The 23,113-nt window shown below is 37.4% G+C and overlaps 1 protein-coding gene across 2 annotated transcripts; it reads left to right on the top strand.

Moving 5' to 3' along the window:
* Positions 1-1,107: 1,107 nt before the first annotated feature.
* Positions 1,108-22,816, top strand: LOC107734145 (unconventional myosin-Ic). Of its 2 annotated transcripts, none has more exons than XM_016546014.1 (32): positions 1,108-1,400; positions 10,672-10,830; positions 12,065-12,180; positions 12,587-12,785; positions 12,860-12,940; positions 13,163-13,345; positions 13,480-13,578; positions 13,662-13,775; positions 14,649-14,720; positions 14,860-14,979; positions 15,153-15,235; positions 15,454-15,559; positions 16,164-16,244; positions 16,331-16,422; positions 16,534-16,628; positions 16,717-16,763; positions 16,845-16,925; positions 17,003-17,108; positions 17,244-17,361; positions 17,461-17,574; positions 18,134-18,210; positions 18,360-18,428; positions 18,515-18,599; positions 18,702-18,861; positions 19,366-19,449; positions 19,526-19,619; positions 19,712-19,770; positions 20,341-20,476; positions 20,715-20,785; positions 20,859-20,956; positions 21,887-21,986; positions 22,208-22,816. In XM_016546014.1, the coding sequence occupies exons 2-32, from the start codon at positions 10,705-10,707 to the stop codon at positions 22,226-22,228; spliced, it is 3,087 nt and encodes a 1,028-aa protein (XP_016401500.1). In that variant the 5' UTR covers positions 1,108-1,400; positions 10,672-10,704; the 3' UTR covers positions 22,229-22,816. The 2 variants fall into 2 exon arrangements, with proteins under 2 accessions (XP_016401500.1, XP_016401499.1); XM_016546013.1 differs by lacking the exon at positions 1,108-1,400 and adding an exon at positions 6,534-7,103.
* The last annotated feature ends 297 nt before the right edge of the window (positions 22,817-23,113 follow it).

The following is a 23,113-nucleotide window of genomic DNA, read 5'->3' as shown; positions in this document are numbered from 1 at the left end:
GAGCAAAAGGGAAAGAAGTGAGAAATGTTGTAAATAAACGTATGCTTATGTCTGTGTTTTGTCTGTTAAAAGAGGCTTGACAGTTGTGAGGCTGGTCACGCAAACCCTAAGGTAAAAATGTTACAGTGTTTCCTTTAGTTTTTATTAGGTTGTCACTTGTACAGTGCCCATTGCAGGGGTGAGAAAAACTGTTTAGGAGCGGTAGATGGATGTCTTGATATAGGCAGGCACTGCTGTATGTTTGATCAAATGTGCTGGTGTTAGTATGTTCCCCAAAATCTGCTATTTCAATAAATAATGATCAGTTAAGGAAAAGTTTGAACAGTGTGCATCCTAGTTTAGCCATTTTCAAAAAACGTATGAAGACATATTTTTCGTCAGCACCTGACCAGTTAATACTAGCACTTACCTGTTCTGTTCGATTTGTTTAGTTTTTTTCTAATTTTTTTTTTTTTTTAAACTTCCAAGACTTGTCACAGCACTTGTATACTGTTGCTCTCCTGTTGGTCTGATTGATTCTATTGTTCTCCTCATTTGTAAGTCTCTTTGGATAAAAGCTCCTGCTAAATGATTAAATGTAAATGTAGCCTAAATGTTCTGATCCATGCATACAGAAACTACAAGCCAAGCAGCAAGCCACAAATCTTTGTGTGTGTGTGTGTTCTGGGAAGCTCAAATAAATAGTCAGCAAACGTTTTCTGTAGTAGGCCATATTCACTGCAGTGCAGGGCGGTATGGCTGTCTTAGGGAGGCGTCATGAACCAGAGTATTTTATTGTACTGTAGTACATCATTGAAACGCTGTCCTGCATAGTTCATTCACAGACACCAGGGGGCGCCAGACTGTTTCTCAACACACACAAATGACTCTTGATAGTTTTGCGTCTCCTTTTTTGCTTGATATGTATATACTACAGTTATCAATGCAGTAGACCATTCCCCTCTACGTTTTAACGGAACGTTTTAGTCCTTTGAATGTTCTGGGGCGCCACAGGGGCTGGACTGAAAATGGGAACGCATCTGAGAAAACAATTATTTTTGTGGGATGTGTGCGACCCTCGGCACTTTCCCATTGTTTTAACCGCTCATCTGCGGGACAGGAATTCCAGAACGGCTCCCGCCCACCGGTCACGCTAGTCGTGGTCATGGACTATTTAGATTGCTTATGAACAAATTGTCTCTGTTTGTCTTATTCCTCTTTTTTCTATTGAGTCAGTATGTGCTCGCGCCACAGGTGGGCTGTGCTCTCTACACCTGTCTACAGGAATGACATGTGATGCCCGTGAAGCCTCACTGAAGCGAAGCGGACCGAAGCGCGCGTGCTACTTGCACAGCGCGAGCGTGACCTTTAGGTGGACCTGAGGCTGTTGTGCTTTTGAAACCAGATCGGAAAACGTACAGGTAAGACAAATGGCTCCTAAATGTATCTAGTAATCTTTCCAGCTCATCTAGAGACTTTAGTTTTGCATGCTCCCTGAATTCGACGAATTCTCCCTTTTAACAAAATGTAGTTAGACGGCTGTCAGTTTGAGTCTCAACCGTGTCTCGCGCTCCATGCGGCCCGTTAGCTTTCTCTTATTTCTAAACGTCTTGTGGTATAAGTAATTAGGAGTGAACAGTAATTACAACTTTATTTAATTAGGTTCAATTATGTTTCACCAAACCTATAGAATCGCATTAATTTAAGGCAACCCCAAACTTTTTTGAGGTGTGAATTACACGATTTTATGTCCTCATAAAAGAAGAAAAAGCATCCAAAATCCTAATAATGTACTATACAAACTCAAATGTCAAAAAGCAGAATGATATGTTATTACGTTTCACCTCCTGTAATGTGTATGGGTGCTTCTTCACCTTTAGGCATTTTTATGTTGTAGAGATTTGGTTGCAATCAGATTTCACTTTTTCCTCATTAAAGCTGCCTTGCAAACTTATTTTGCTTCATATCTCAAAATGGATTTCATGTATAGATTTATAGTGAAATAACCATAAACCATTTTGATACTTGTCATGTAGAAATTATTTATATATTTTTTTTTCAAACATTATGACTGTATGATCTAAGTTGTGGCATCTCATTTCCACTACCTTAAACAATTTTACTTACATATTCTTTTTCCAAAGTATAGCATCAGTGAAGAGAATTTATTTAGGATACAAAAAATGCTAGTTTTGACACTAGCCTTAGCCTGAGTCGGCTATTTTATTATAAAGATGTATAAAATGTAATTTCACCACAGAATTGTACCAAAAAAAAAAAATACATAATTTGAAATGTGGTGAAAGTGACATTGTGGTGGAAACCAGAAAAAAAGTGACAGAAATCTCTTGTGCATGTCCACTGTTAAAACATTTTAGTTGTCAAATAAAAATGAACTAGTGAGAATGTGAAGTGTTTTAAGTGCTTTGTCTAGAATTGTCTAAAAGTCCACAAACATGTGCATTGTCGAAGAAACGCCTATAGCACCCCCCCACACACTCTTTTTTTTTTTTTAGATAAACCGAATATGAAAAGCATTTTCATCAGTTATTTACATTTTAATTTATACACAGTTTACATTGCTTAAAGCAATGATGTACAGTCTCATAAAAAAGGTACAAATGCTGTCACTAGGTTGTTACCCTTTTAAAAGGTGCTAATATGTACCATTTAGGTACTGATATGTACACTTTGGGTACTAATGAGTACTTTCAAGGTATTGATATGCACCCATTGGGGTAAAAATGGTATGTACTTTTTGAAAGGGTACCGCCCCAGTGACAGCTTTTGTTCCTGTTTTTCTGGGAGTGTACTTCATTACCTCTAGACAACTGTTACAAAACTGTCTGTAACAGTCATTTTAGATCTCAGTGTGTTTCAAAGGTTGGCCTGTTGCATTATTATGTGTTTGCAGCCCAAACTAAGCTTCAGTGATTACATTACACATGTGTCCTTGTCTCAGTTTCAGTCTACTTCTCTCTCGTTTCTTTGTCTATCGTAGCTGGTCTAATGATTTTTTCAGTTAACTTCAGTGCTGTTTATTCCCAAATTCAGATAGCATTGACGATTATTACAATGGAAACGGTAGGTATCGCAACTGTGTGTGATACTTTTTTTAGTCATTTTATGACTATTATCCTGGTAACCACCGAAAGCATCTCTGAACGGGAGTTCTCATCTTGTATGTCACTCCAAGCAAAATGTATACTAGGACTAATTCCAACTGTTACATCTTCTCAGTGTGAGCAAGTTTGTTTGTTGAGCAAGTCACTTCAGTGACATGTTGGTGACACCTGCAGGCAGCTATTTGCCTAATAATAAAAGCAGAACCCTATTAGCTTCATCAAAATCATAAACAATACTAAAGTAAAATATATGTGTGTACTCTGAAATGTAACTTGAATATTGCATTAGAACATACCTGGGAAGTATTATTATCAATGTCCTTCTTTATAGTCGGAGAAAGCATGTTTTGCCATCAACATGCATGGTGCTGTTTAAGGGAATGTATCACTTTTGCAACTCTTGCAACAGTGTATTTCTGCATTGTTCTGTTCCAGTCAGGGCCAATGAAATTACCAGGGGCCATGTGTTCATTCCCAAGTCCCAAATTATAGCAATTTCACTTTGGAACAGAGTGGTATGGGGTGAAATTGGCTCCATGAAACGGTTAATGCAGGGAGCCTTTGCACACAGTATCACTATAAACAAGCATTAATACTCATCCATGCATGCTGGGTCAAGTAGAAGAAAAATAATATTGTTCTCCTGCTTTAGAGAGTACTGCTTGCAAGAATGATCTGCCATAGTGATTTGATAAATTAGACTGTTTACATTATTCAGAGGAAGGAATTCATCAAGGTGTCTCTGGGATTGAAGCTGTTCCAAACTGCACAAAGGCTTGATAAAGAATCCAGCATCTTAGCTGTTTACCTTAAAGGGATTGTTTATCTAAAAATGAAAATTCTTTCATCATTTACTCACTCTCAGGTTGTTCCAAACCGGTATAACTTTATTTCTTCTGTGGGTCTCAAAAGTGTCTCAGTGTTTTTTCCCCCATACTATTTATTTTGGACCCCACTGTCTTTCATTGTTTGAACAAAAACGGCTGAAACATTTTTCAAAATATAGGTAAGTAAATAATAACAGAATGTTCATTTTAGGTGAACTATTCCTTTAACGTATCTTTAATTAGCAAGGAGACAAAATAGTTTACTGGCAATTAATTAAGTCTCTTTAGGAACATCCACAAAAGTGAAATTCCTTGAAAAATTCGACTCAAATTCACTGTACTTGCAATCCATTACAGCATTACTTCTGTGTGGTCTTGTGACTGAAGACAGATCCCAACCTTTGCAGCTGTTTTGTTTAGTCCGTGTTTCAGACTGTACAGTGATTCTGAACTGATTTGCACAGCAAACATACAAAGATGCCATGTCTGCTCAGAGATGCTTTCAGTTAAATGTGTAATGTTCACTTCAATGAGTGCCAGAAAATATTTGTGTTTTATGTGTGTCAGTGTGTTAGAGGTCTGTTTTTTGAGTGATAAGTGATGTGGTGAAGCAGCAACAAAGGTGTTCAGTACAGGATGTTTGTACATGTGTTCTCGTATGTGTGCATGTTTGCTTTTTAATGAAAGGCCCAATTGTTGATGTAGAGAAGGGAAATGCCAAACCATACTGAAGCAAAAAACAGACAGTGGCTCTGAAGTGATCTTACAGAACACACACAAACTGTTTGTTTATGTGTGAGTTTGAAAGGGCATTGCATGAGCCTGAAGGGGGCTGGTTTGAGTTTGTCTTTATCATGTGTTCATCACCGGATTAATTATATACTAGATGTGTGGGGGTGTGTTTATGTGTGTTTGTTGTCTACTACCATGGTCACCATGCCCATCACTGCTATGTGTTTGCTATGTCTGATGCTGTGAATAATTTATTCAGCCCTTCAGCTGGCAATATGCATGAACAGCTCATTGGTAACCATGAGTAGTTTTGCTTTTATATTTGAATAGGAGATTATGAAAGAGCACAACCTTCTGTATCCGTATTATAAGTGGCACGCTGGATTCATTAAAATCTTGTCTTCCGTTCTCCTTCCTGTTTTCCACTCGCCCTATAAATATGGTTAAGAGGCAGGCCTCCTCTACATAAGCCAAGTGTTTCCAGTTGTATGACAAATGGATGGTTTGGCTAAACACAGCCCAATATGATTTTCAAAATACAAGATGTGAATAGAGTGAGAATTCCTGAAACTTGATATTGTTTTTTTGGTCAGTATTTTACACTTGTAGTCTTTCTCTTGTACTGAATATCAGCAAGGTTTTAATTTGACCGCTGGAAATCATCATAGTTGTGCTTATACTAAAGTATATACAGTACAACAGTAAGAGTGCGATAATGATTAAATATCTGAGAAAATACAACCGTTCAATACACCAAAAAGTTAATATTAAGTATTTCAGACAACATTTCCCCTGTTAGGTCACATTTTTCTTCCCTTTGCCAATGTATTCTATGCAGAATTGTTTCCAAATTTAGCCTTCAGTGGCCACTGCAACTTCCATGCAGCATGATGTATGGAAATTGTGGGAAAACTGAGCAAAATATATATACACACTAAAATTTTTAATTTACTATAGTTAATAATATACTGTATATACTATACTGTACTGTAATGTATTTAGTTGTGATTGACAATTAATTAATTAAAATTAATATACTATACTGTATTGTAATGTATTTAGTTGTGATTGACAATTATTAGAAATATGTCAGAAAGAGTTTTTAGTGGAAATATGTAGGCAGTAGGTGTGCATAGAGTGCAATAAAATATTTCCAAAAGGGGCATCAAGCTTTATTGAAGTGTCCAACCTTCCTGTTCTCTGCCTGCTCCACTCTGATGAGAGAAACCCAAGTGATCCTAGAGTGAGAAAACACAGACCAAAAAAAACACACACACACAAAATCACACAACTCTGCTTCTTCTCGCACTGCAAACAGGGAAATGTCCCAGTGCTGTTGTAATCTTGAAGCACTGCTTGTTCAGTCTAACTCTGGTCAAAATTAGCTTTTGATAGGCTCAGATGTGTTTGCAGTGTTTCTGTGCTTCATCTGTTTGTAATTTCAAGACAGAGAGAGAAAACAGGCCAAAAAAGAGAGAGAGAGACAAATAGTTAGGCTTTTGCTGACAAATGACATTTATGCATCTGACAGCTATTCAGTGATCATTTGTTACAAATGTGCATGAGTATATGAGGAAAGAGAGGGAGGGGCTGAAGAGGGAGAGAACGAAAGGAAGAAAAGATAAAAAATGTTCTGAGGTTGAATCATGTGACATTTGTTTGGCCATTTTTATAGCCTATAGTCATGTTCGCATGTAGTGTCTGCAATCAGATGATGTTAGACTATTTTCCCAACTCTCTCATTGTTTATTTGCCTCTTACTCACACAAGTTCCATTCTGCAAGAGCTAAACCTGCAACCCCTTTTTCTCTTTCCTTCCTTTGTAAAGGGATGACTCAGCCCTGCTTTTCTTCTGTGTGCAAAGGGAAAGAGTAGGATAGCAGATGGTGGAAATAGAAACTATTGAATAAAGAGATCTATTGAGGACAGGAAAAAAAGAGGGTGAGTCGGACAGGGACTGACTTAGAAAGTAAAGCATAAAGTTTGATAACAGGAATGAGAGAGAAGTTTTTAAAGTGGTCTTTTGACTAATCCTCTGTGGGTGGGGCTTTGAGTGTGGGAGACTGTCAACAGTGTTTTCCCTTCATGGACTTCTAGAGCAACAGAGTAGAACAGAACGAATGCATTTGTTTTAGTTAGAGACAGAGAGAGAGAGAGAAAGAGAGAGGGAGGAAAGCTGTTTTAATATGTAAGTGTAGAGGATGGACCGTCAGCATGTGTGAATATGGATGTGTGTGCTTTAGTATATGACAGGGTAGAAGATTTCGGTGTGTGTTACATGCCGAACCGAGAGGAACTACTTTCATGCGATAAGATGCACACACAAACTTGTCAGACTCACCCTGAAGATTATTAGTGAAGAACACCAGGAGCGAGGGATTCCCTTAAAGAGAAAGAGAGAGAGAAAAAGAGAGGGACAAGGATGAAGTGCCGCCGCAGGGTAAGACTTCTTGTTTTTACATCTGTCTATGTGAGTGTGTCGTGAATGCCTGTATTCCAGTTTTCAAACAGTGACGTTTTATTTCGTAAAGGTGAAAATCAATGCCCCATTTAGTTTTTTTTAGTGTATATATGTGCATGGTGGGTTGCAGACATGTTTTTCTGATTGTTTGAGTGATCACAGAGGTTTTGTTGTTGATTTGCCACTCCTTTATGCATAGCATGTCTTGCGGTGACACACTGCACAAGATCTCTTTCCTATGAGGCCAGCCCGCCTATCTTAGTGTCCAGCTAGAGATCACTCATATGGGCTGCAGAGTACAGAACGGCCCTTATATGGAAGAGCTGGAGACTTATAAACACAAAAGCCCAGAGAAACGGCTCGGTGCCAGATTATACAGCAAAGCTGTATTACACCTTCCTCGGGGAGTACAGTACCCACATTCTCAGCTGTAGGAATAGTGTCCACAGGCTACTGCTTTTGAAATACAACGTAGAATTCTCTGTTAAATACATCCTCATACAGTAACTTATTATTTGAGTCACACAAGCAGCTCAATGACTTGAGAGCTCTTTTACACCTGGTATTTCTTCTCAGATTTAAAAGGGGTCTAATATGTTTTGTGATCCAGTCACTCAAACTATATTTGGAGGTAGTCAAAATGCATGTGACCACATCATATTTGTAGTGTAAATGCTAATCTGTCCTGGTATATCGTTGGCAGCAGCAAAGAACAGACTACTCAAATGTTGGTTATGTGTGAATGTCTAATACAGTATGTACAGTATATACAGTATATATAGAGTATTTATATACAAAAAATTCAGATCTTGAGAAAACTAAAAAAAAAAACTTGAGGCCACCAGCTTCAGGACTTTGAGTATACTCAGCTTATGGAAACAAAAGTTGCATAAACTTAATTAAAGTTGGTTTGTACTTTCATCAAACATAATATAATAAAAACTCCAAAATATTTTATTAACCTGCAGAAGCTCAGTAAGCTTGCATTTTAAGTTAAGCTGAGCATTACTTTTACATAATAGTGAAGACTAATCACTCTAATGGTGACTTTTACAACAAAATATAATCAAAAACCCTACATAGATCATAAGTCCCCATGCTTTAGCCAAAAACAAATTATTTCATCAGTGCTCATACTAAATATCCTCAAAGTTGACTATTTAATTTTTTATATATTGTTGACTTTTTCTACATTCAATAGATCAATCAGACTCTAAAATAGCTTTGTCTGACAAAATGAAAGTTGGATTTACCGAGCGATATTCACTGATGTTGTAAGTGAATTCAGAGATCTACCCCTTCATGAAATTCAGTCACAAGTTGTCACAGGGGGCACATTTTAAATGCATGTAAACACCAGGTGTAAACAGCAATGTGTCTCGGCTGACCAATTGTGATCAAATCACCCGGGACCGATGTTAATACTAGGTGTTAACAGGCCCAACTCCACAGGGAGGCCTGGATCATGTGCTTGGCCCTTGCAAAACTCCCTCTCCTACTAAGCTGAAGCCGAGCCTAGATGTATTCAGTATTTCTCTAATAGTCACTTCCACCCATCAGCTTTGCATCTCTGAACAAGCATATTCAATACAATCCTGCATCAGTCTTACCTGGAGGCTGGTGGATCTGTATTGAAATGAGTAACAACATTGTTCCGTGTCAGTCTATGATTGTTACATCTTCAGTTTCATTTACCTACCCCTTAACTACACATATAAAAAAGACAAAGTGTGGTTGTTCAGTTTATATGTCAGTTTCCAGTCTTATTTGGCAGTTTTTTTGCCAGAACAAGCTCTAATCTGAACCATAGTCAAAAGTTTATGTCATGCCAGGTCATTAATTGCTTGGTCATTGAGAGTGCAGTTTAACGTGGCTTTGAACCGGCTTTTATAGGTGCAGTTGGGAACTCACATAGACATTTTGGGAAATCATTTGAAATCAGTCTTTATTTTTGCAATTTTGTTTGTTGAGCGCAAGATAACACATCTCATCTTTAAAATAAAATCTGTGCACATAGTTCCTAAACAAGCTTTTAAGTCAAAACCATTCCAAACTTGGCTTCAGTTGAGCTAATGAATCTTCAATGTGCCAAATCGGCTCAAACAAGTTTTGTTAACAACACTCAAGATCAGAAACTGATGTAACTTGCCAAAACATTAACTATAAAAAACAAATCATGATTTTAAAAAAAATATATGATTACACTTCCATGTCCATTACATCATAAAAATAAATGTCACAGAAGTGTAACTGTGGCTCAGCGGTAGAGCATTGCGTTAGCAGAGCAAAAGATCGTGGGTTCGATTCCCAGGGAACACACATACTGGTAAAAATGTATAGCCTGAATGCACTGTAAGTTGCTTTGGATACATTATTATTAAGTTGTTTTTGAGTTGTTGATGGGTTCTTTTTTTGAATTTGAAGTTTTAAACTTGTTTGGTTTTATAAACATGGCCAATTTAAACACCCCAAATGGAACACAGAAAACATGAGGGGCACAATGAGAAAAGGAATTAATTTTAGAGACAGATATCATTATCTGCTGAAGCTTGTTTTCGTGTGTGTGTGTACGTCTGTATCCTACTGTGTAAAAGTACATGAGAACACAAAACACACACACACACACACAGGGCAAAGAGAACAATGGATTAAAAATGGCAAAAGGAAAGATTTAAAAGTGCAGGTGTGTGGGGAGGGGGATATCTGGTGAGTTGTTAAAATCTTGTTAGGCATTTTAGGAGACCCTTATCACTAAGTAATTGGAAAAGAATCTGTGGAACAACAGTGGAGCAGAGCCAAGGAAAGTGAACATCCACTCACACACAATATTACTCCCAGCAGATTATTGTTCTAGCATGAGGTTCCACAGGTGACCTTCCTGTCTCTCTCTCGCTCTCTCTCTCACACACACACACACACACACACACACTCTCTCTCTCTCTCTCTCTCTGAACCCACTCCAAAAACACACATCCTCAAACACTTAAAGTCTTGCCAGATTTTCCACTGGATTCACATGCAGAGGTACTAGCACTAACTCTGAAAAACAGACAACTGTGTTTGTGTGTCAGGAGCCAATGCCAAATATTTCCATGGCACCCTTCCTTAGTGAATTTGTACTCGCATGAATGTGTGTTGTTTGTCTTTTGTACTTTTGTAATTGATTTGTACTTTTTCTGATTATATATATATATATATATATATATAATGTATATTTGTGTTATTTACTTATTAACAGTTTCAGAGGGAATCTCCAGACTTTTATGTTTGCATTTTTGCAATCTGCAGAATTCTGACAATGTTAACAAATTACTCAAAGCATTTTATAAACAACCACACAAGGGGCAGGGATGTGCAGAACTTTGTGAATGACAGGGGTTCCAATTCTGTGTAAATCGGTGGAATTTTTTTCAGAATTTCTGCGGCCGCGGATTCCATGTGGGCCTGGTTGTAAGTGAACGTATTGTGGCTCTGCTGTGTTGTAAGTGTTTGCATCAGTGTTCTCTTTGTGTTTATTTACTTTCTATATCACCTTGTCTCTCGATAGGAGGTTGGTGTAGAGGGGGGTGTAAGGTTAGTGATGGAGAGCGCTCTCTCGGCAAGAGATCGGGTCGGCGTCCAAGACTTCTTGCTCTTGGAGAACTACAACAGCGAAGCTGCTTTCATTGAAAACCTACGCCGCCGGTACAGAGAGGGCCTCATTTATGTAAGTCATACACAAACACCATATTACTATATAATATAACTAGATAAAAAAGTTTGTCTAGAAAAACTTTGAAGTTGGGTTGAAAAAGCGTAGCCTGAAAGTTTGAAAAAGTTTTTAAAAAGTTTCTAAAGTTTGACGCTTTTCAGTTTGAAATAGTTTGAAGTTTAAAGTAGTTTTAAAGCTTAAAGTTTGAATGTTTTGAAGGCAATACAGTCTGTCAGAAAGATAGATATTGTCAGATGATAGATAGATAGCATGTTTAAAGCATGAATTAGCACATAGCTAGAATGTTTTAACATGTTTTACCATGTTTCTAGCATGTTTTTAGCTTGTCGTTAACATATTTGTATCAAGTTGCTAGCATGATTAGCATGTCACTAGCATGTCGCTTTTCTAGCATGATTAACATGTCGCTAGCATGTTGTTACCATGTTTTTAACATGATTGGCCTGTTGTTAGCATGTTTCTTGCATGATTAGCATGTCGCTTGGATGTTTTTAACGTTTACCATGTTGCTAGGATGTTTTTAGCATGTTTAGCCTGTCACTAGCATGTTTCTAGTATGATTAGCATGTTGCTAGTATGTTTCTAGCATGATTAGCATGTCGCTATGATGTTTCTAATATGATTAGCCTGTCACTAGCATGTTTCTACAGTACAGTAGCATGATTAATAGCTAGCAAGTTGCTATGATGTTTCCAGCATGATTAGCATGTTGCAAGCATGATTCTGGCATGATTAGCATGTTGCTAACAGATAGATAGATAGATAGATAGATAGATTAGAAATAGTACATAGAATGATAGAACCATATAGATAGATAGTATAAGATAGATAGATAGATAGATATAGTCAGATTATAGATAGATAGATTAATTGAGTTTAAATGTATCAGAAATAGTACATAGAAGGGAAGCTTGATTGATTCTCAAGGCATTTCTGGGAGTTTAAGTTTGAATTTTGACAGTTGGAGTTTGAATAGTCTTGGCTCATTTGAACATTCCGTCAATGTAAGTCTATGGGATTTTTATGATTTTTAATGTTCAGTTTTATGAAAACCATAAGTCCAATCAGTTAGATCACTTGCTGAGCAAAAGAGACTTCTTTCAAAAAGACTTAAAAATCTTATCGACCCCAAACTCTTGAATGGTACTTTACATTAACTATGTTGTTTTCTGCTTTGATCCACCTTTCTTTCTCTCCTTCTACCTCTTTATCTGTCTGTCTTCATAAGACGTATATTGGCTCAGTGCTGGTGTCAGTGAATCCTTACAGAGAGTTGGAGATTTACTCCAAACAGAACATGGAGCGACACAGAGGAGTCAATTTCTATGAGATCTCACCTCACATGTGAGTGTTAAGTGTGTGTGTGTGTGTGTGTGTGTGTGTGTTTATGCATGTTATGGCCGTGAGAATCCCTGAGAACATTCAGCCAATTCTCTTAGTATGACTCACTTTCCTGGAGATTCTGGAGACTGGACCATGCATGCAACTTTCCATTCACACATACACCCACACACCCAAACCCACATACTGTACTCATTAAAAAAATTTTGAAATCCTTCCCGTAGAAACGGGAAGAAAATATGAAAATACAGGAAAGAAAACTGTGCTTGTTGAAGGACTTCATAGGATTTTGCAATTTTTACACATTAAGTGTGTGCACACATGAAGAAACGTTCATGGCTTTGAAACCTATAACTGTAACTGGTTTTGTTATATGTGAGTGAGTCTGTATCTGTTTGTGTGACTTCAGTTTTGCCCTGGCCGATAATTCATATCGTGCACTGCGGACTGAGAGACGAAATCAGTGTATTCTGATTTCGGGAGAGAGTGGTGCTGGAAAGACTGAGGCCTCCAAAAAAATACTTCAGTACTACACACACATCTGTCCCACCCGCAACAACACACACACTATCAGAGAGAGACTGTTGCAGTCCAACCCAGTACTGGAGGTGAGCACACACAAACACTGCAAGGGTCCTCTGTACACAGCTTGCTAAATGTCACTATCACTCTGTCACAACAGGCTTTTGGGAATGCTAAAACTCTCCGGAATGACAATTCGAGTCGTTTTGGGAAATACATGGACATTCAGTTTGACTATAAGGTAAATGGAACACACTTCTTAGTTTAAGACCACAAACCTTTGCTTAAATCCAGCCCAAATTTACTGGTCTACATTTCAGCTGTTCACCTTAGCAAAAGACTGATATATTTCATATTTCAGAAAATATTTGGCCATTGTGAGATTATTGTCATAGGCTTATACACAAAGCCTCAAATTTTGTGCACCATTATAAACAATTCTTTCTGATTCTGTCTTGTTCAGGGAGCTCCAATTGGAGGTCACATCCTAAACTACCTGTTAGAGAAATCCCGTGTGGCCCATCAGAACCATGGTGAGAGAAACTTCCACATCTTCTATCAGCTGCTGGAGGGTGGAGAAGAACCTCTTTTGAAGAGACTCGGTTTGGAGAAAACCAACCCACAACATTATCATTACCTGGTTAAGGTGTTTATGTTCATTGTGACTATATGTGTCCGTGAAAGAGAGCAGATTTGTCTACCATTATCAGGCCATGGCTATTGTTTGCGTGTTAGTGGTGTGTGTATGTGTTTGTATGTAACATACTCTCTCTCTGTCAGGGTAACTGTCCACGGGTGAGCTCTATCAATGATAAGAATGGTTGGAAAGTTGTGAGAAACGCTCTCACCATCATTGGCTTTAATGAGGAGGAGATACAGGTGTGCACACCCAAACCCTTTGGACATTCAAGATTGTCTGTCACAGTCAGGAAACACACTTACAAAGTCCCTCTCCTCTTTAGGAGCTGATGGAGATTGTGGCCAGTGTTTTACATCTGGGTAACATACAGTTCGGTGAAGATGAGGAGGGAGAGACACACATAACCACTGGACCCCAACTGCAATATCTGTCCCAGGTGAGCTGAGCACTCATGCTGTAAGTGAGTTAATGTCCTGTCTCAAGTGATATGTTAGTATGTGTCTGAACTTTATACCTGTTTCTGGGGAATTAGATACCTGTCTCATTAGAGTCACTTGTCTCAGGTTTGTTGTGTGCTATTTTGTGAAGAGCAGAGTGTCCTGAGGCTGTTCTCTGTTTTAAGATGTACACTTTTCAAAGCTTAATTAAAAGTGATTTATATCTCCATTTCAGATAAAGATGTCAGGTTAAACAGGGGAGACCTCGGCAATTGAAATATTTTTTTCCATTATAAGTCACAGACTCCTGCAAATCTACCTACCATATTTTTGTAAAAGAAATACTTATTTGTGGCAAAACTTCTTTACAGTTAATAGAATGAACATAAAGATTGGATTATAATTACAATTAAATATTATATTATAATTAAAATAATGTAATTATTTTGTATAAGTTTAACCTTTTTCTAAAATAATATGAAACTAGATACTTTAATGAAATAATGGTCATCACACATTTTAAAGATCCAATTTCTCCATTCATTCATACAAGTTGAACTTAATAACTAGTGTTACAATTGCTCCTGATCTTACAGACATGATGAAATCTCGTATGGCATGTACCAGCTAGAGTGACAGCATCTGTCTGAAACCTGTCTGAATACCTAAAATAGATATTAGTTTGAATTCAAAGGCAACATTACAAATCCAAAAAAAATTTTTTATATCCCTAAGTCTTTTTGTTGAAAGTGTTTTGTTTGTTTGAAAAAGCTGAAATGATCACACTGTTGTTTAGTGTTACAATTGTCCACCTGATGTCCTGCACACATACATAGATGCAGAGAATGTGCCTTATTTTTTTCTGTCAACAGCTGCTGGGTGTGGACGGGTCAGTCCTGCAAGAAGCTCTTACTCACAAGAAAATTGTTGCCAAAGGGGAGGAGGTAATATCACAATATCTCTCTGTCTGTTCTGTCTTGCTTTCAGATTTCAACACACTTGATCTTTGCTTATATTCTCATGCATTCTGTCTTTTAGTAGATGAACAAACAGTTATTTGTGTGTGTGTGTGTTTGATTTCAGATGATCAGTCCCTTGAGTTTAGAACAGGCTCTCTCTGCTCGGGACTCTTTGGCCAAAGCCATATATGGTCGTGCCTTTACCTGGCTTGTCCAGAAGTTAAACCGATCATTGGCCTTTAAGGTGTGTTTCTACTTTCTGTCGATGAGGACTGTGCCCCTGCTTTACTTAAGTGGGCTTATTTGTCTGAATGTCATCACGCATGTATGAACTGGAGCTTAGTGTGCTTTTTTCGGTTCTGATGTGCCCTCTAATGGAGTGATTATAAAGATGATCATATTTTTGTGTTTTTACAGGATGAGGTCTACTACTCCAGTAAATGTTCTTCAATTATTGGTTTGCTGGACATATATGGATTTGAGGTCTTTCAACACAACAGGTGCGTTTGACTCACTCTCTCGCTCTTTGACTGTCGAAACTTAGCTAAAGAAATAGTAAAATAGAAATAGTTTATTTGCATCATTAAAAAACATGACATTAAAGAAAATATGAAAATAAAATTACATATTAGTATTATTATTACACTCATAAGATACGAGAATGGAAGTAAGGAATAATTAATAAGGGCATTCATCTCTTTCTTTTTTCTGTCTATAGTTTTGAGCAGTTCTGCATTAATTACTGCAATGAAAAACTGCAGCAGCTGTTTATTGAGCTCACACTGAAAAGTGAACAGGAGGAGTATGAGGCGGAGGGGATCGTGGTGAGTGTGTGGGAGAAAAATAAGACAAAAATCAGTGCATGAGTTCACCTACGTTGAAAATATTTCCATTAATACATTTCTAAAACATTTCCATTAATAACTAACTTTTATTATTTAAAGGAATAGTTCACCCAAAAAAGTAAAATTCTGTCATCATTGGGTGAACTATCCCTTAAATTAAGTGCTGAGGAGAGCCCTCTATTATGAACAGCAAAACCCTCTGTTTAGACTTATGTACTTGTATTAGACTTACCGGTATTTTTGTATATAAAAAAGACACATTTTCAACATTGATAATACTTATAAATGTTTCTTGAGCACCATATCAGGATATTAAAATGATTTCTGAAGGATCATGTGCCACTGAAGACTGGAGTAATGATGCTGAAAATTCAGCTTTGCATAACAGGAATAAATGACATGTTAATATATATTGAAAGAGAAAACCTAAATTGTAATAATATTTCACAATATTACTGTGTTTGCTGTTGTTGTTTTCCGGCTCAAATAAATGCAGCCTTGGTGTGTAGACAGACTGCTCACATTTCTTTCTTTCATTTTTGTTGTATTTGTGTAAAAATTGCATTCCTTGTGTTTTGGCCAGTGGGAGAGAGTGAAATATTTCAACAACAAAATCATCTGTGACCTGGTGGAGGAGAAACATAAAGGCATCATTGCCGTTCTGGTCTGTCTGTGTGTTCTTCTAAATATGAGGATTGTATGTTCATCCAAATTGAACTGAAATCAACTAATCTAATTTATTGTAATCAGGATGAGGAGTGCTTAAGACGAGGAGATGCCAGTGACATCACCTTCCTGGAGAAGTTGGAGGACACACTGGGTGGCCATGCCCATTTTGTCACGTAGGACCACTGGCATACTCTCTGTGTCTCCATTGTTGAAGCAGCATGACTGATGTCTAAGATATTACTGGGATTTTGTCTGGTATCTGATTTGTCCATTTTATGTTCCAGTCATAAAATGGCCAACGGGAAGATCCGCAAGGCAATTGGGAGAGAGGAATTTAGACTTGTTCATTATGCTGGAGAGGTTAACTACAACGTCAGTGGTGAGGAGAGAACATCCCTTCATCCATCTGTCCACCATAGTTAATTTTTTTGGTGCTGTGATTGTAGTTTTTATCCCTCTATTTTCAGGGTTTCTGGACAAAAATAATGATCTGCTGTACAGACACCTGAAGGAGGTACAGTGTGTTTACTACAATGTGAGCAAGATGGTATGGCTGAAAAATATATGTTTCTAAACCCACTGTATCTCATTGCAGGTGCTGTGTCAGTCGGGGAATCACATTGTCAGTCAGTGTTTCCATGCAGATGAGTTGATGGACCAGAGAAGACCAGAGACGGTTAGATGAACAAACACATACAGACACATACTGTACATAAACATAAAAAGAAATGAAGTCTTGTTGTCTCTGCTCAGGCTGCCACACAGTTCAAGCTCAGTTTAGCTAAACTGATGGAGATTCTGATGTCTAAGGAACCATCGTATGTCCGCTGCATAAAACCCAATGACGCTAAACAGCCTGGTAAAAGCATATGTGTGTTGTATTGATAGACCAATAAATTGCACACACCAACTAATGTGCTTGTATTTCCCTGTTTTGATGTTACTGACATTGAGCGTGCTGTTCTCCCTCCTTCCTCTTCCTCTGCTTTTTCAGGTAGATTTGATGAGGTTTTGGTCAGGCATCAGGTGAAGTATTTGGGTTTGATGGAGAATCTGAGAGTAAGGAGAGCTGGATTTGCATACAGACGGAACTATGAGGTGTTCTTAGAGAGGTCGGTCTCTCAGACGCATTGATTTTTCATGCAACCAGTGTTTCTGCTAACAGAGGGCCATGTTTCTTTACTTTGTTTTGTGTTTTGTTTCTTGCACAGGTATAAGTCTCTGTGTCCAGACACCTGGCCAAACTGGCGTGGGAAACTCCCAGAGGGGGTCGCCACTCTGGTCAAACACCTCAACTACAAACCTGAAGAATACAAACTGGGCAGGTGAGGGGTTAAAAGATAAAAGATTTTTAATGTTTTTGAGGGAAGTCTCTTATGCTCACTAAGGATGAACTTTAAAAAACAGTAATATTGTAAAATATTATGACAATTTAAAATAACTATTTTCTATTTTAAAATGTAATTTATTCTTGTGGTTGTAAAGCTAAATTTTCAGCAGCCATGATCCAGTCTTCACATGATCCTTCAGAAATCATTTTAATATGCTGACTGATGCTCAAGAAACAAGTCTTATTATTATCAATGTTGAAAACATTTGTGCTGCTTAATATTTTTGTGGAAACAGTGATACATTTTTTCATTATTCCTTGATGAATAGAAAATTCAAAAGAGCAGCATTAATTTGAAATAGAGATATTTTATAACATCACGATACCTCATTTTTGATCAATTTAATGCATCTGTAATTTTTGTCCCTGAAAATAGTGACAAAAATCAAAAGGGGTCAGGAGATCCTTTTTTTCTGGCTCTGGGACAGCAGTGGAAGAGCTGGGATGATAATGATTGAATTTAAAAAATGTATCTTGGTTTGTTTTCTGTTTAGGTGCAAAATCTTTATCCGCTTCCCAAGGACTCTGTTTGTGACTGAGGATGCACTTGAGGCCAAGAAACAAACCATCGGTAAAACTGTGATGATGATGATGATAATGTTCCTTCACTGCAATCACTTACTTGTAAAGTTGAGATCATTTGCTTTTGCCGAAAAATTTCCTTTGCTGAGTGTTATTATGATATAATTAATACATTTACAGTATTGGATTGTTTTTAAGCTGTCACTCTGCAGACATCTTGGCGGGGCTACAGGGAGCGAGCCAAGTACCACCAGATCCGACATGCAGGTAACCTTGACAATAGCCTAAACACAGACAGACAGGCATAGCGAAGGAAGGCAACAGCCAGTCTGCTTGTCTCTTTCATCTTGCAGTAATTGTTATCCAGTCATGGTGGAGAGGAGTCAAAGGGCGAAGGAAAGCCATGCATCGTAGACAAGCAGCTGACACTATACGCAAGTATGAGAGTATTTGTATCATGTAGGTGAATGAGTTACATTGGTTGTGTCATTGATTTCGTCCTTCCTTAATCATTGATTTTGTCCTTGCTTAATTCCACAGGTTCATCAAAGGCTTCATCCTGCGCAATGAGCCTCGTTGCCCTGACAATGCGTACTTCTTGGACCATGTGAGATTCTCCTTCTTGATGAAAGTGAAACGAAATCTGCCAAAAAGTGTGCTTGACAAGAGCTGGCCAAGACCACCGCCCTCACTCACTGAGGTATGATAATAATATATGATAAGGTATGTTACTAAATTGAACCACTGATCTCTGTTTGGTCAGACCAACTGGAGATTGAACAAATCAGTGTTTTGAGGATGTAGTTGTGGTTACACTAATGTTCAAAATGAATCCTTTTACTATTCAGCAAGGATGCGTTAAATATATGTATTTGAACTAAACATAAAACAAACAAAAAAACATAATTTTTTCAACATTGATAATAATGAGATGTTTCTTGCGCACCAAATCAGGATATTAGAATGATTTCTGAAGGATCATGTGACACTGAAGACTGGAGTAATGGCTGCTGAAAATTCAGCTTTGCCATCACAGGAATAAATGACATTTTAAAATATATTAGAATACAAACAGTTATTTTATATTATAATTATATAACAGATTGTATAAAACACTTCTTTCAAAAACATTTTTAAAAATCCCCCCAAAAAGCCCCCAAAATTTTGAATGGTAGTGTATGTACAACTTTGTTTTCCTCCACAGGCATCTGAGCACCTTCACAGGATGTGCATTCGCAACCTGGTCAATGACTACTGCAGGAGAATCCAGCCAGAGTGGAAGAAGCAGGTACTGCATTCATACAAGAGCAAACACACACACACACATACATGGATAAACATAACTAATTTCATACTGTCTGCAGTTGGAACAGAAGGTTGTAGCCAGTGCGATCTTTAGGGGCCAGAAGGACTGCTACCCTCGAAGTGTTCCCAAACTCTTTGTAGCCACCAGGCTAGGTAATATTCACACACACACATGAAAAATGTCTTTGCTGAAAAACACAAATACATACACAAATACAGAAACTGACACATTTTTATTACCACAGAAGCTGAAGAGATCAATCTCAAAGTGCTGCAAACTCTTGGGAATGACAACAAGGTGAAGGTAAATTTGTTTTTATACATTTGTGTGAAAATAAAGCTGAATGTTTGTGTGTATTCCATCGAAATGTACTATGCAGTGACCATTAAAAACATAGTGAAGTCCTTAGTCACTTCTAGGGCCCACTGGGTAGTTTTTAATGCTACTTTGTTTGGTAACAAGGTTCCATTGTAGTGTTCATTAAAGTCCACAATGAATGAGGTTAAGTTGAAGTTTGTTTATTCATTTTGAATGTTACAGTATTTGAAATAAACTGATGCAACCTACAATATAAACTGCAACGACATTCTGAACTGTAAATGAAAAAAGGTCTAAAGATCACATGCTTCCAGCAGAACAAGCCATCTCAACACCTGTGGCTTCATCCTGTTGTTTCTCCTGTAGAGGGCGCACACAGACTCCAGAAAAAAAAAACCTTAGAGAAAATGGACAAAAAAATAAAATAAAATAAAATAAAAAGTATAAATGGCTCCTGCAGATCCACCTTACCACAAAACAATGGCCAGTATTTATCATTTTTCTGCTAATATTAGAGGGGTTGCGAATCTGATTGTATATTCTTTTATTTTTCAGTATGGTGTAGCGGTCACTAAGTACGATCGCCATGGTTTCCGCGCTCGTATGCGTCAGCTGCTGTTGACCACTTCATCTGCTGTGCTGGTCCAGGAAGCAAAAATCAAACAACGTATCGACTACGGCACATTGCTGGGTAATGTTACTGTAATAAAGCTCTCTCCATTGTTGCCTAACAATACTGTACTACAACCAAGCTTATTAAAGTTTCATACTCCTGTTTTTCACTGTATCTAATTCTTGGGTAATCATACTCTTCCCTAGTACTCAACCCATAAATTCTCATCAGTGACACACAACCAGTGCTCCATTAATCTCTTTCTGGGTAACACTTCACACAATACTATACAATCTTGGTTTGTTTCTTTTTGTAGGTATCTCTCTTAGTTCCCTCAGTGACGGATTCTTTGTTTTGCATATTCCCTCCACTGACAGTAAGCAGAAGGTGAGAGAAGACTGTTATGATTTGTGATTGTATTGGTTGTGCAGTTGTTTCACTTTGACCTTCTGACCTTTAGGGTGACCTAGTGCTGCAATGCGATCATGTGATTGAGGCTGTCACCAAGCTGGCCATCATGGCAGACAAGATACACAATGTCAACATCAGCCAGGACAGGTGTGTGTGTATGTGTGCGTGCAGAATGGTAAATCCCTTAATAGACCAGGACAGGTGTGTGTGTTTGCGTGCGTGTGTGTGTGTGTGTGTGTGTGCGTGTGTGTGTGTGTGTGTGTGCGCGTACAGAGGCAAATCCAGTAATAGACCTGTAATAGTGTTTGGGAGTGGTGGTGATGTTCTCTAGAAAAGCATGAGCACCGTCCCTGCATACATCTTACTTCATTTCTCTGACGATCTGACATTTTCTTGATGTGTTGAAAGTTGCATACTTTGTGGGTTTTCAATCCAGGATCCCTTGAATAGCAAAATTCTGTCTACATCACCAAGTCTTGTGCTAATTTTTTTATACACTACCATTCAAAAGTTTGGGGTTAGTTAGATTTTCTTTTTTTCTTTTTTAAATAAAAAAATTAATACTTAATACAGCAAGGATACATTAAATTGATGAGAAGTGACAGTAAAGAATTTATAATGTTACAAAGGATTTTTATATAAAATAAATACTTTTTACTTTCTATTAATCATAGAATCCTAAAAATAAAATAATGGTTTCCACACAAATATTAAGTAGCACAACTGTTCTCAACATTTATAATAATAATGAATGTTTTTGGGCACTAAATCATCATATTAGAATGACTTCTGAAGGATCATGTGACACTGAGACTGTAGTAGTGGCTTTTCCATCATAGGATCAAAGTTACATTACTGTGTCTTTGAACAAATAAATGCAGCCTTGGGGATCATAAGAGGCTTCTCAAAAACACTGGAAAAAATCGTACCAGCCACAAACGTTTGAACAGAAGTGTGTATATTTTTATCTTTGTGTTGTCATTGTATTTGTATTTAATTTTAGTTTAGTTTACAGCGAGTATATGTACAGTATATGCATGTTTACAGTTTTCAATCTGATGAAGCTTTACTCTCCAGTATCAGGTTTGCCATAGCGAGGGGAAAGGAGGGAGTGATAGATTTCACCAGTGGTTCGGACCTGCGAGTTGTCAAGACCAAGAATGGACACTTGTCTGTGGTGAGAATCACACATTTACTGATAAAGAAATACAGGGCTGAAGAATGCAGTGGTTTTGGTTAGAAGGGTAGACAAACAACAAAGTTTATAAGAGTTTGGCAGAAAAAAAGAAGCAGGTAATGGGATTTAAGGAGGAGAGTTCAGAGGGGTTAAAATAAAATGGATTATTTTGCAAATGTTGTTTTCAAGTAAACATGATTACCCTGGTCTCTCTTTTTTAGACCACCCCACGAATCTCATGAACAGCCAATGACAGCTCACCAGCAGCGGACAGATCATTTCACAGGAGTGGTTTAGCCAATCACTACACAGAGCCAGACTACCCTTTTATGATTCATTTCAGTCTCACTCCAAAAGCACGTTAGCAAGTGTATATTAAAGGACATTTGCAATCTTTTTTTTCCTGAATATTGAATTTAGATTATGCTTTTAATGAAGATTTTTAATTAAATGAGTTCATTTTGTATTTTCTCTCATCTGACCAATTAAATGAATCTTTGTTTTTTCAGTTATGTTAATAATTCAAGCTTTACTATGCAGATATACTACAGAGTATTTTTAAGAGTTCTTATTAACTAGATGATATTTTAAAATGTAAATACAAAAGCACAACTCAATTGTTATTGAATAATTTGAAAAAAAAAAAAAAAGATTAAATGCATTATATTTAATGTGTTATTTTTGGTTTGCTTTATTAAATCTCTAAAGACTTCAGACAGATGCAAAAAAATCCTGCTTTTTCAGGTGTTTTGAAACGGAGATCAGTCACAACATGTCTGCATCAAGTGTTCAATATGACTTCACTTACCATCTGTTGTATGTAAAAAAAAAAAAACTATCACACAAATACACATGCACTACAAGTGATTCTTAGTCATTTTATTCAGTACATATACTGAAGTACATATGCACTTATTTATGAACAATAAATATCGTATGAAAAATATTTGGCACATATTTCACATCAATAAAATAAATAATTTAATAAATAAGACAAGGTGGAAAGTACAGGGGAATGACAACAAAAAGGGGATGTCAAATTAATCTCATTCTGACCTCTGATTCGCTGATTATCAGTGGAGGAGGGAAGTGGGGTGTTTGGGGAATTTCGATCTTCAGAATGGCTG

Source organism: Sinocyclocheilus rhinocerous, unplaced genomic scaffold (assembly GCF_001515625.1).
Source record: "Sinocyclocheilus rhinocerous isolate Xijiao unplaced genomic scaffold, SAMN03320098_v1.1 scaffold1121, whole genome shotgun sequence".
Taxonomy (NCBI): Eukaryota; Metazoa; Chordata; class Actinopteri; order Cypriniformes; family Cyprinidae; genus Sinocyclocheilus; species Sinocyclocheilus rhinocerous.
Note: the sequence above shows the minus strand (reverse complement) of the source record. Positions and strands in the feature narration are given on the sequence as shown.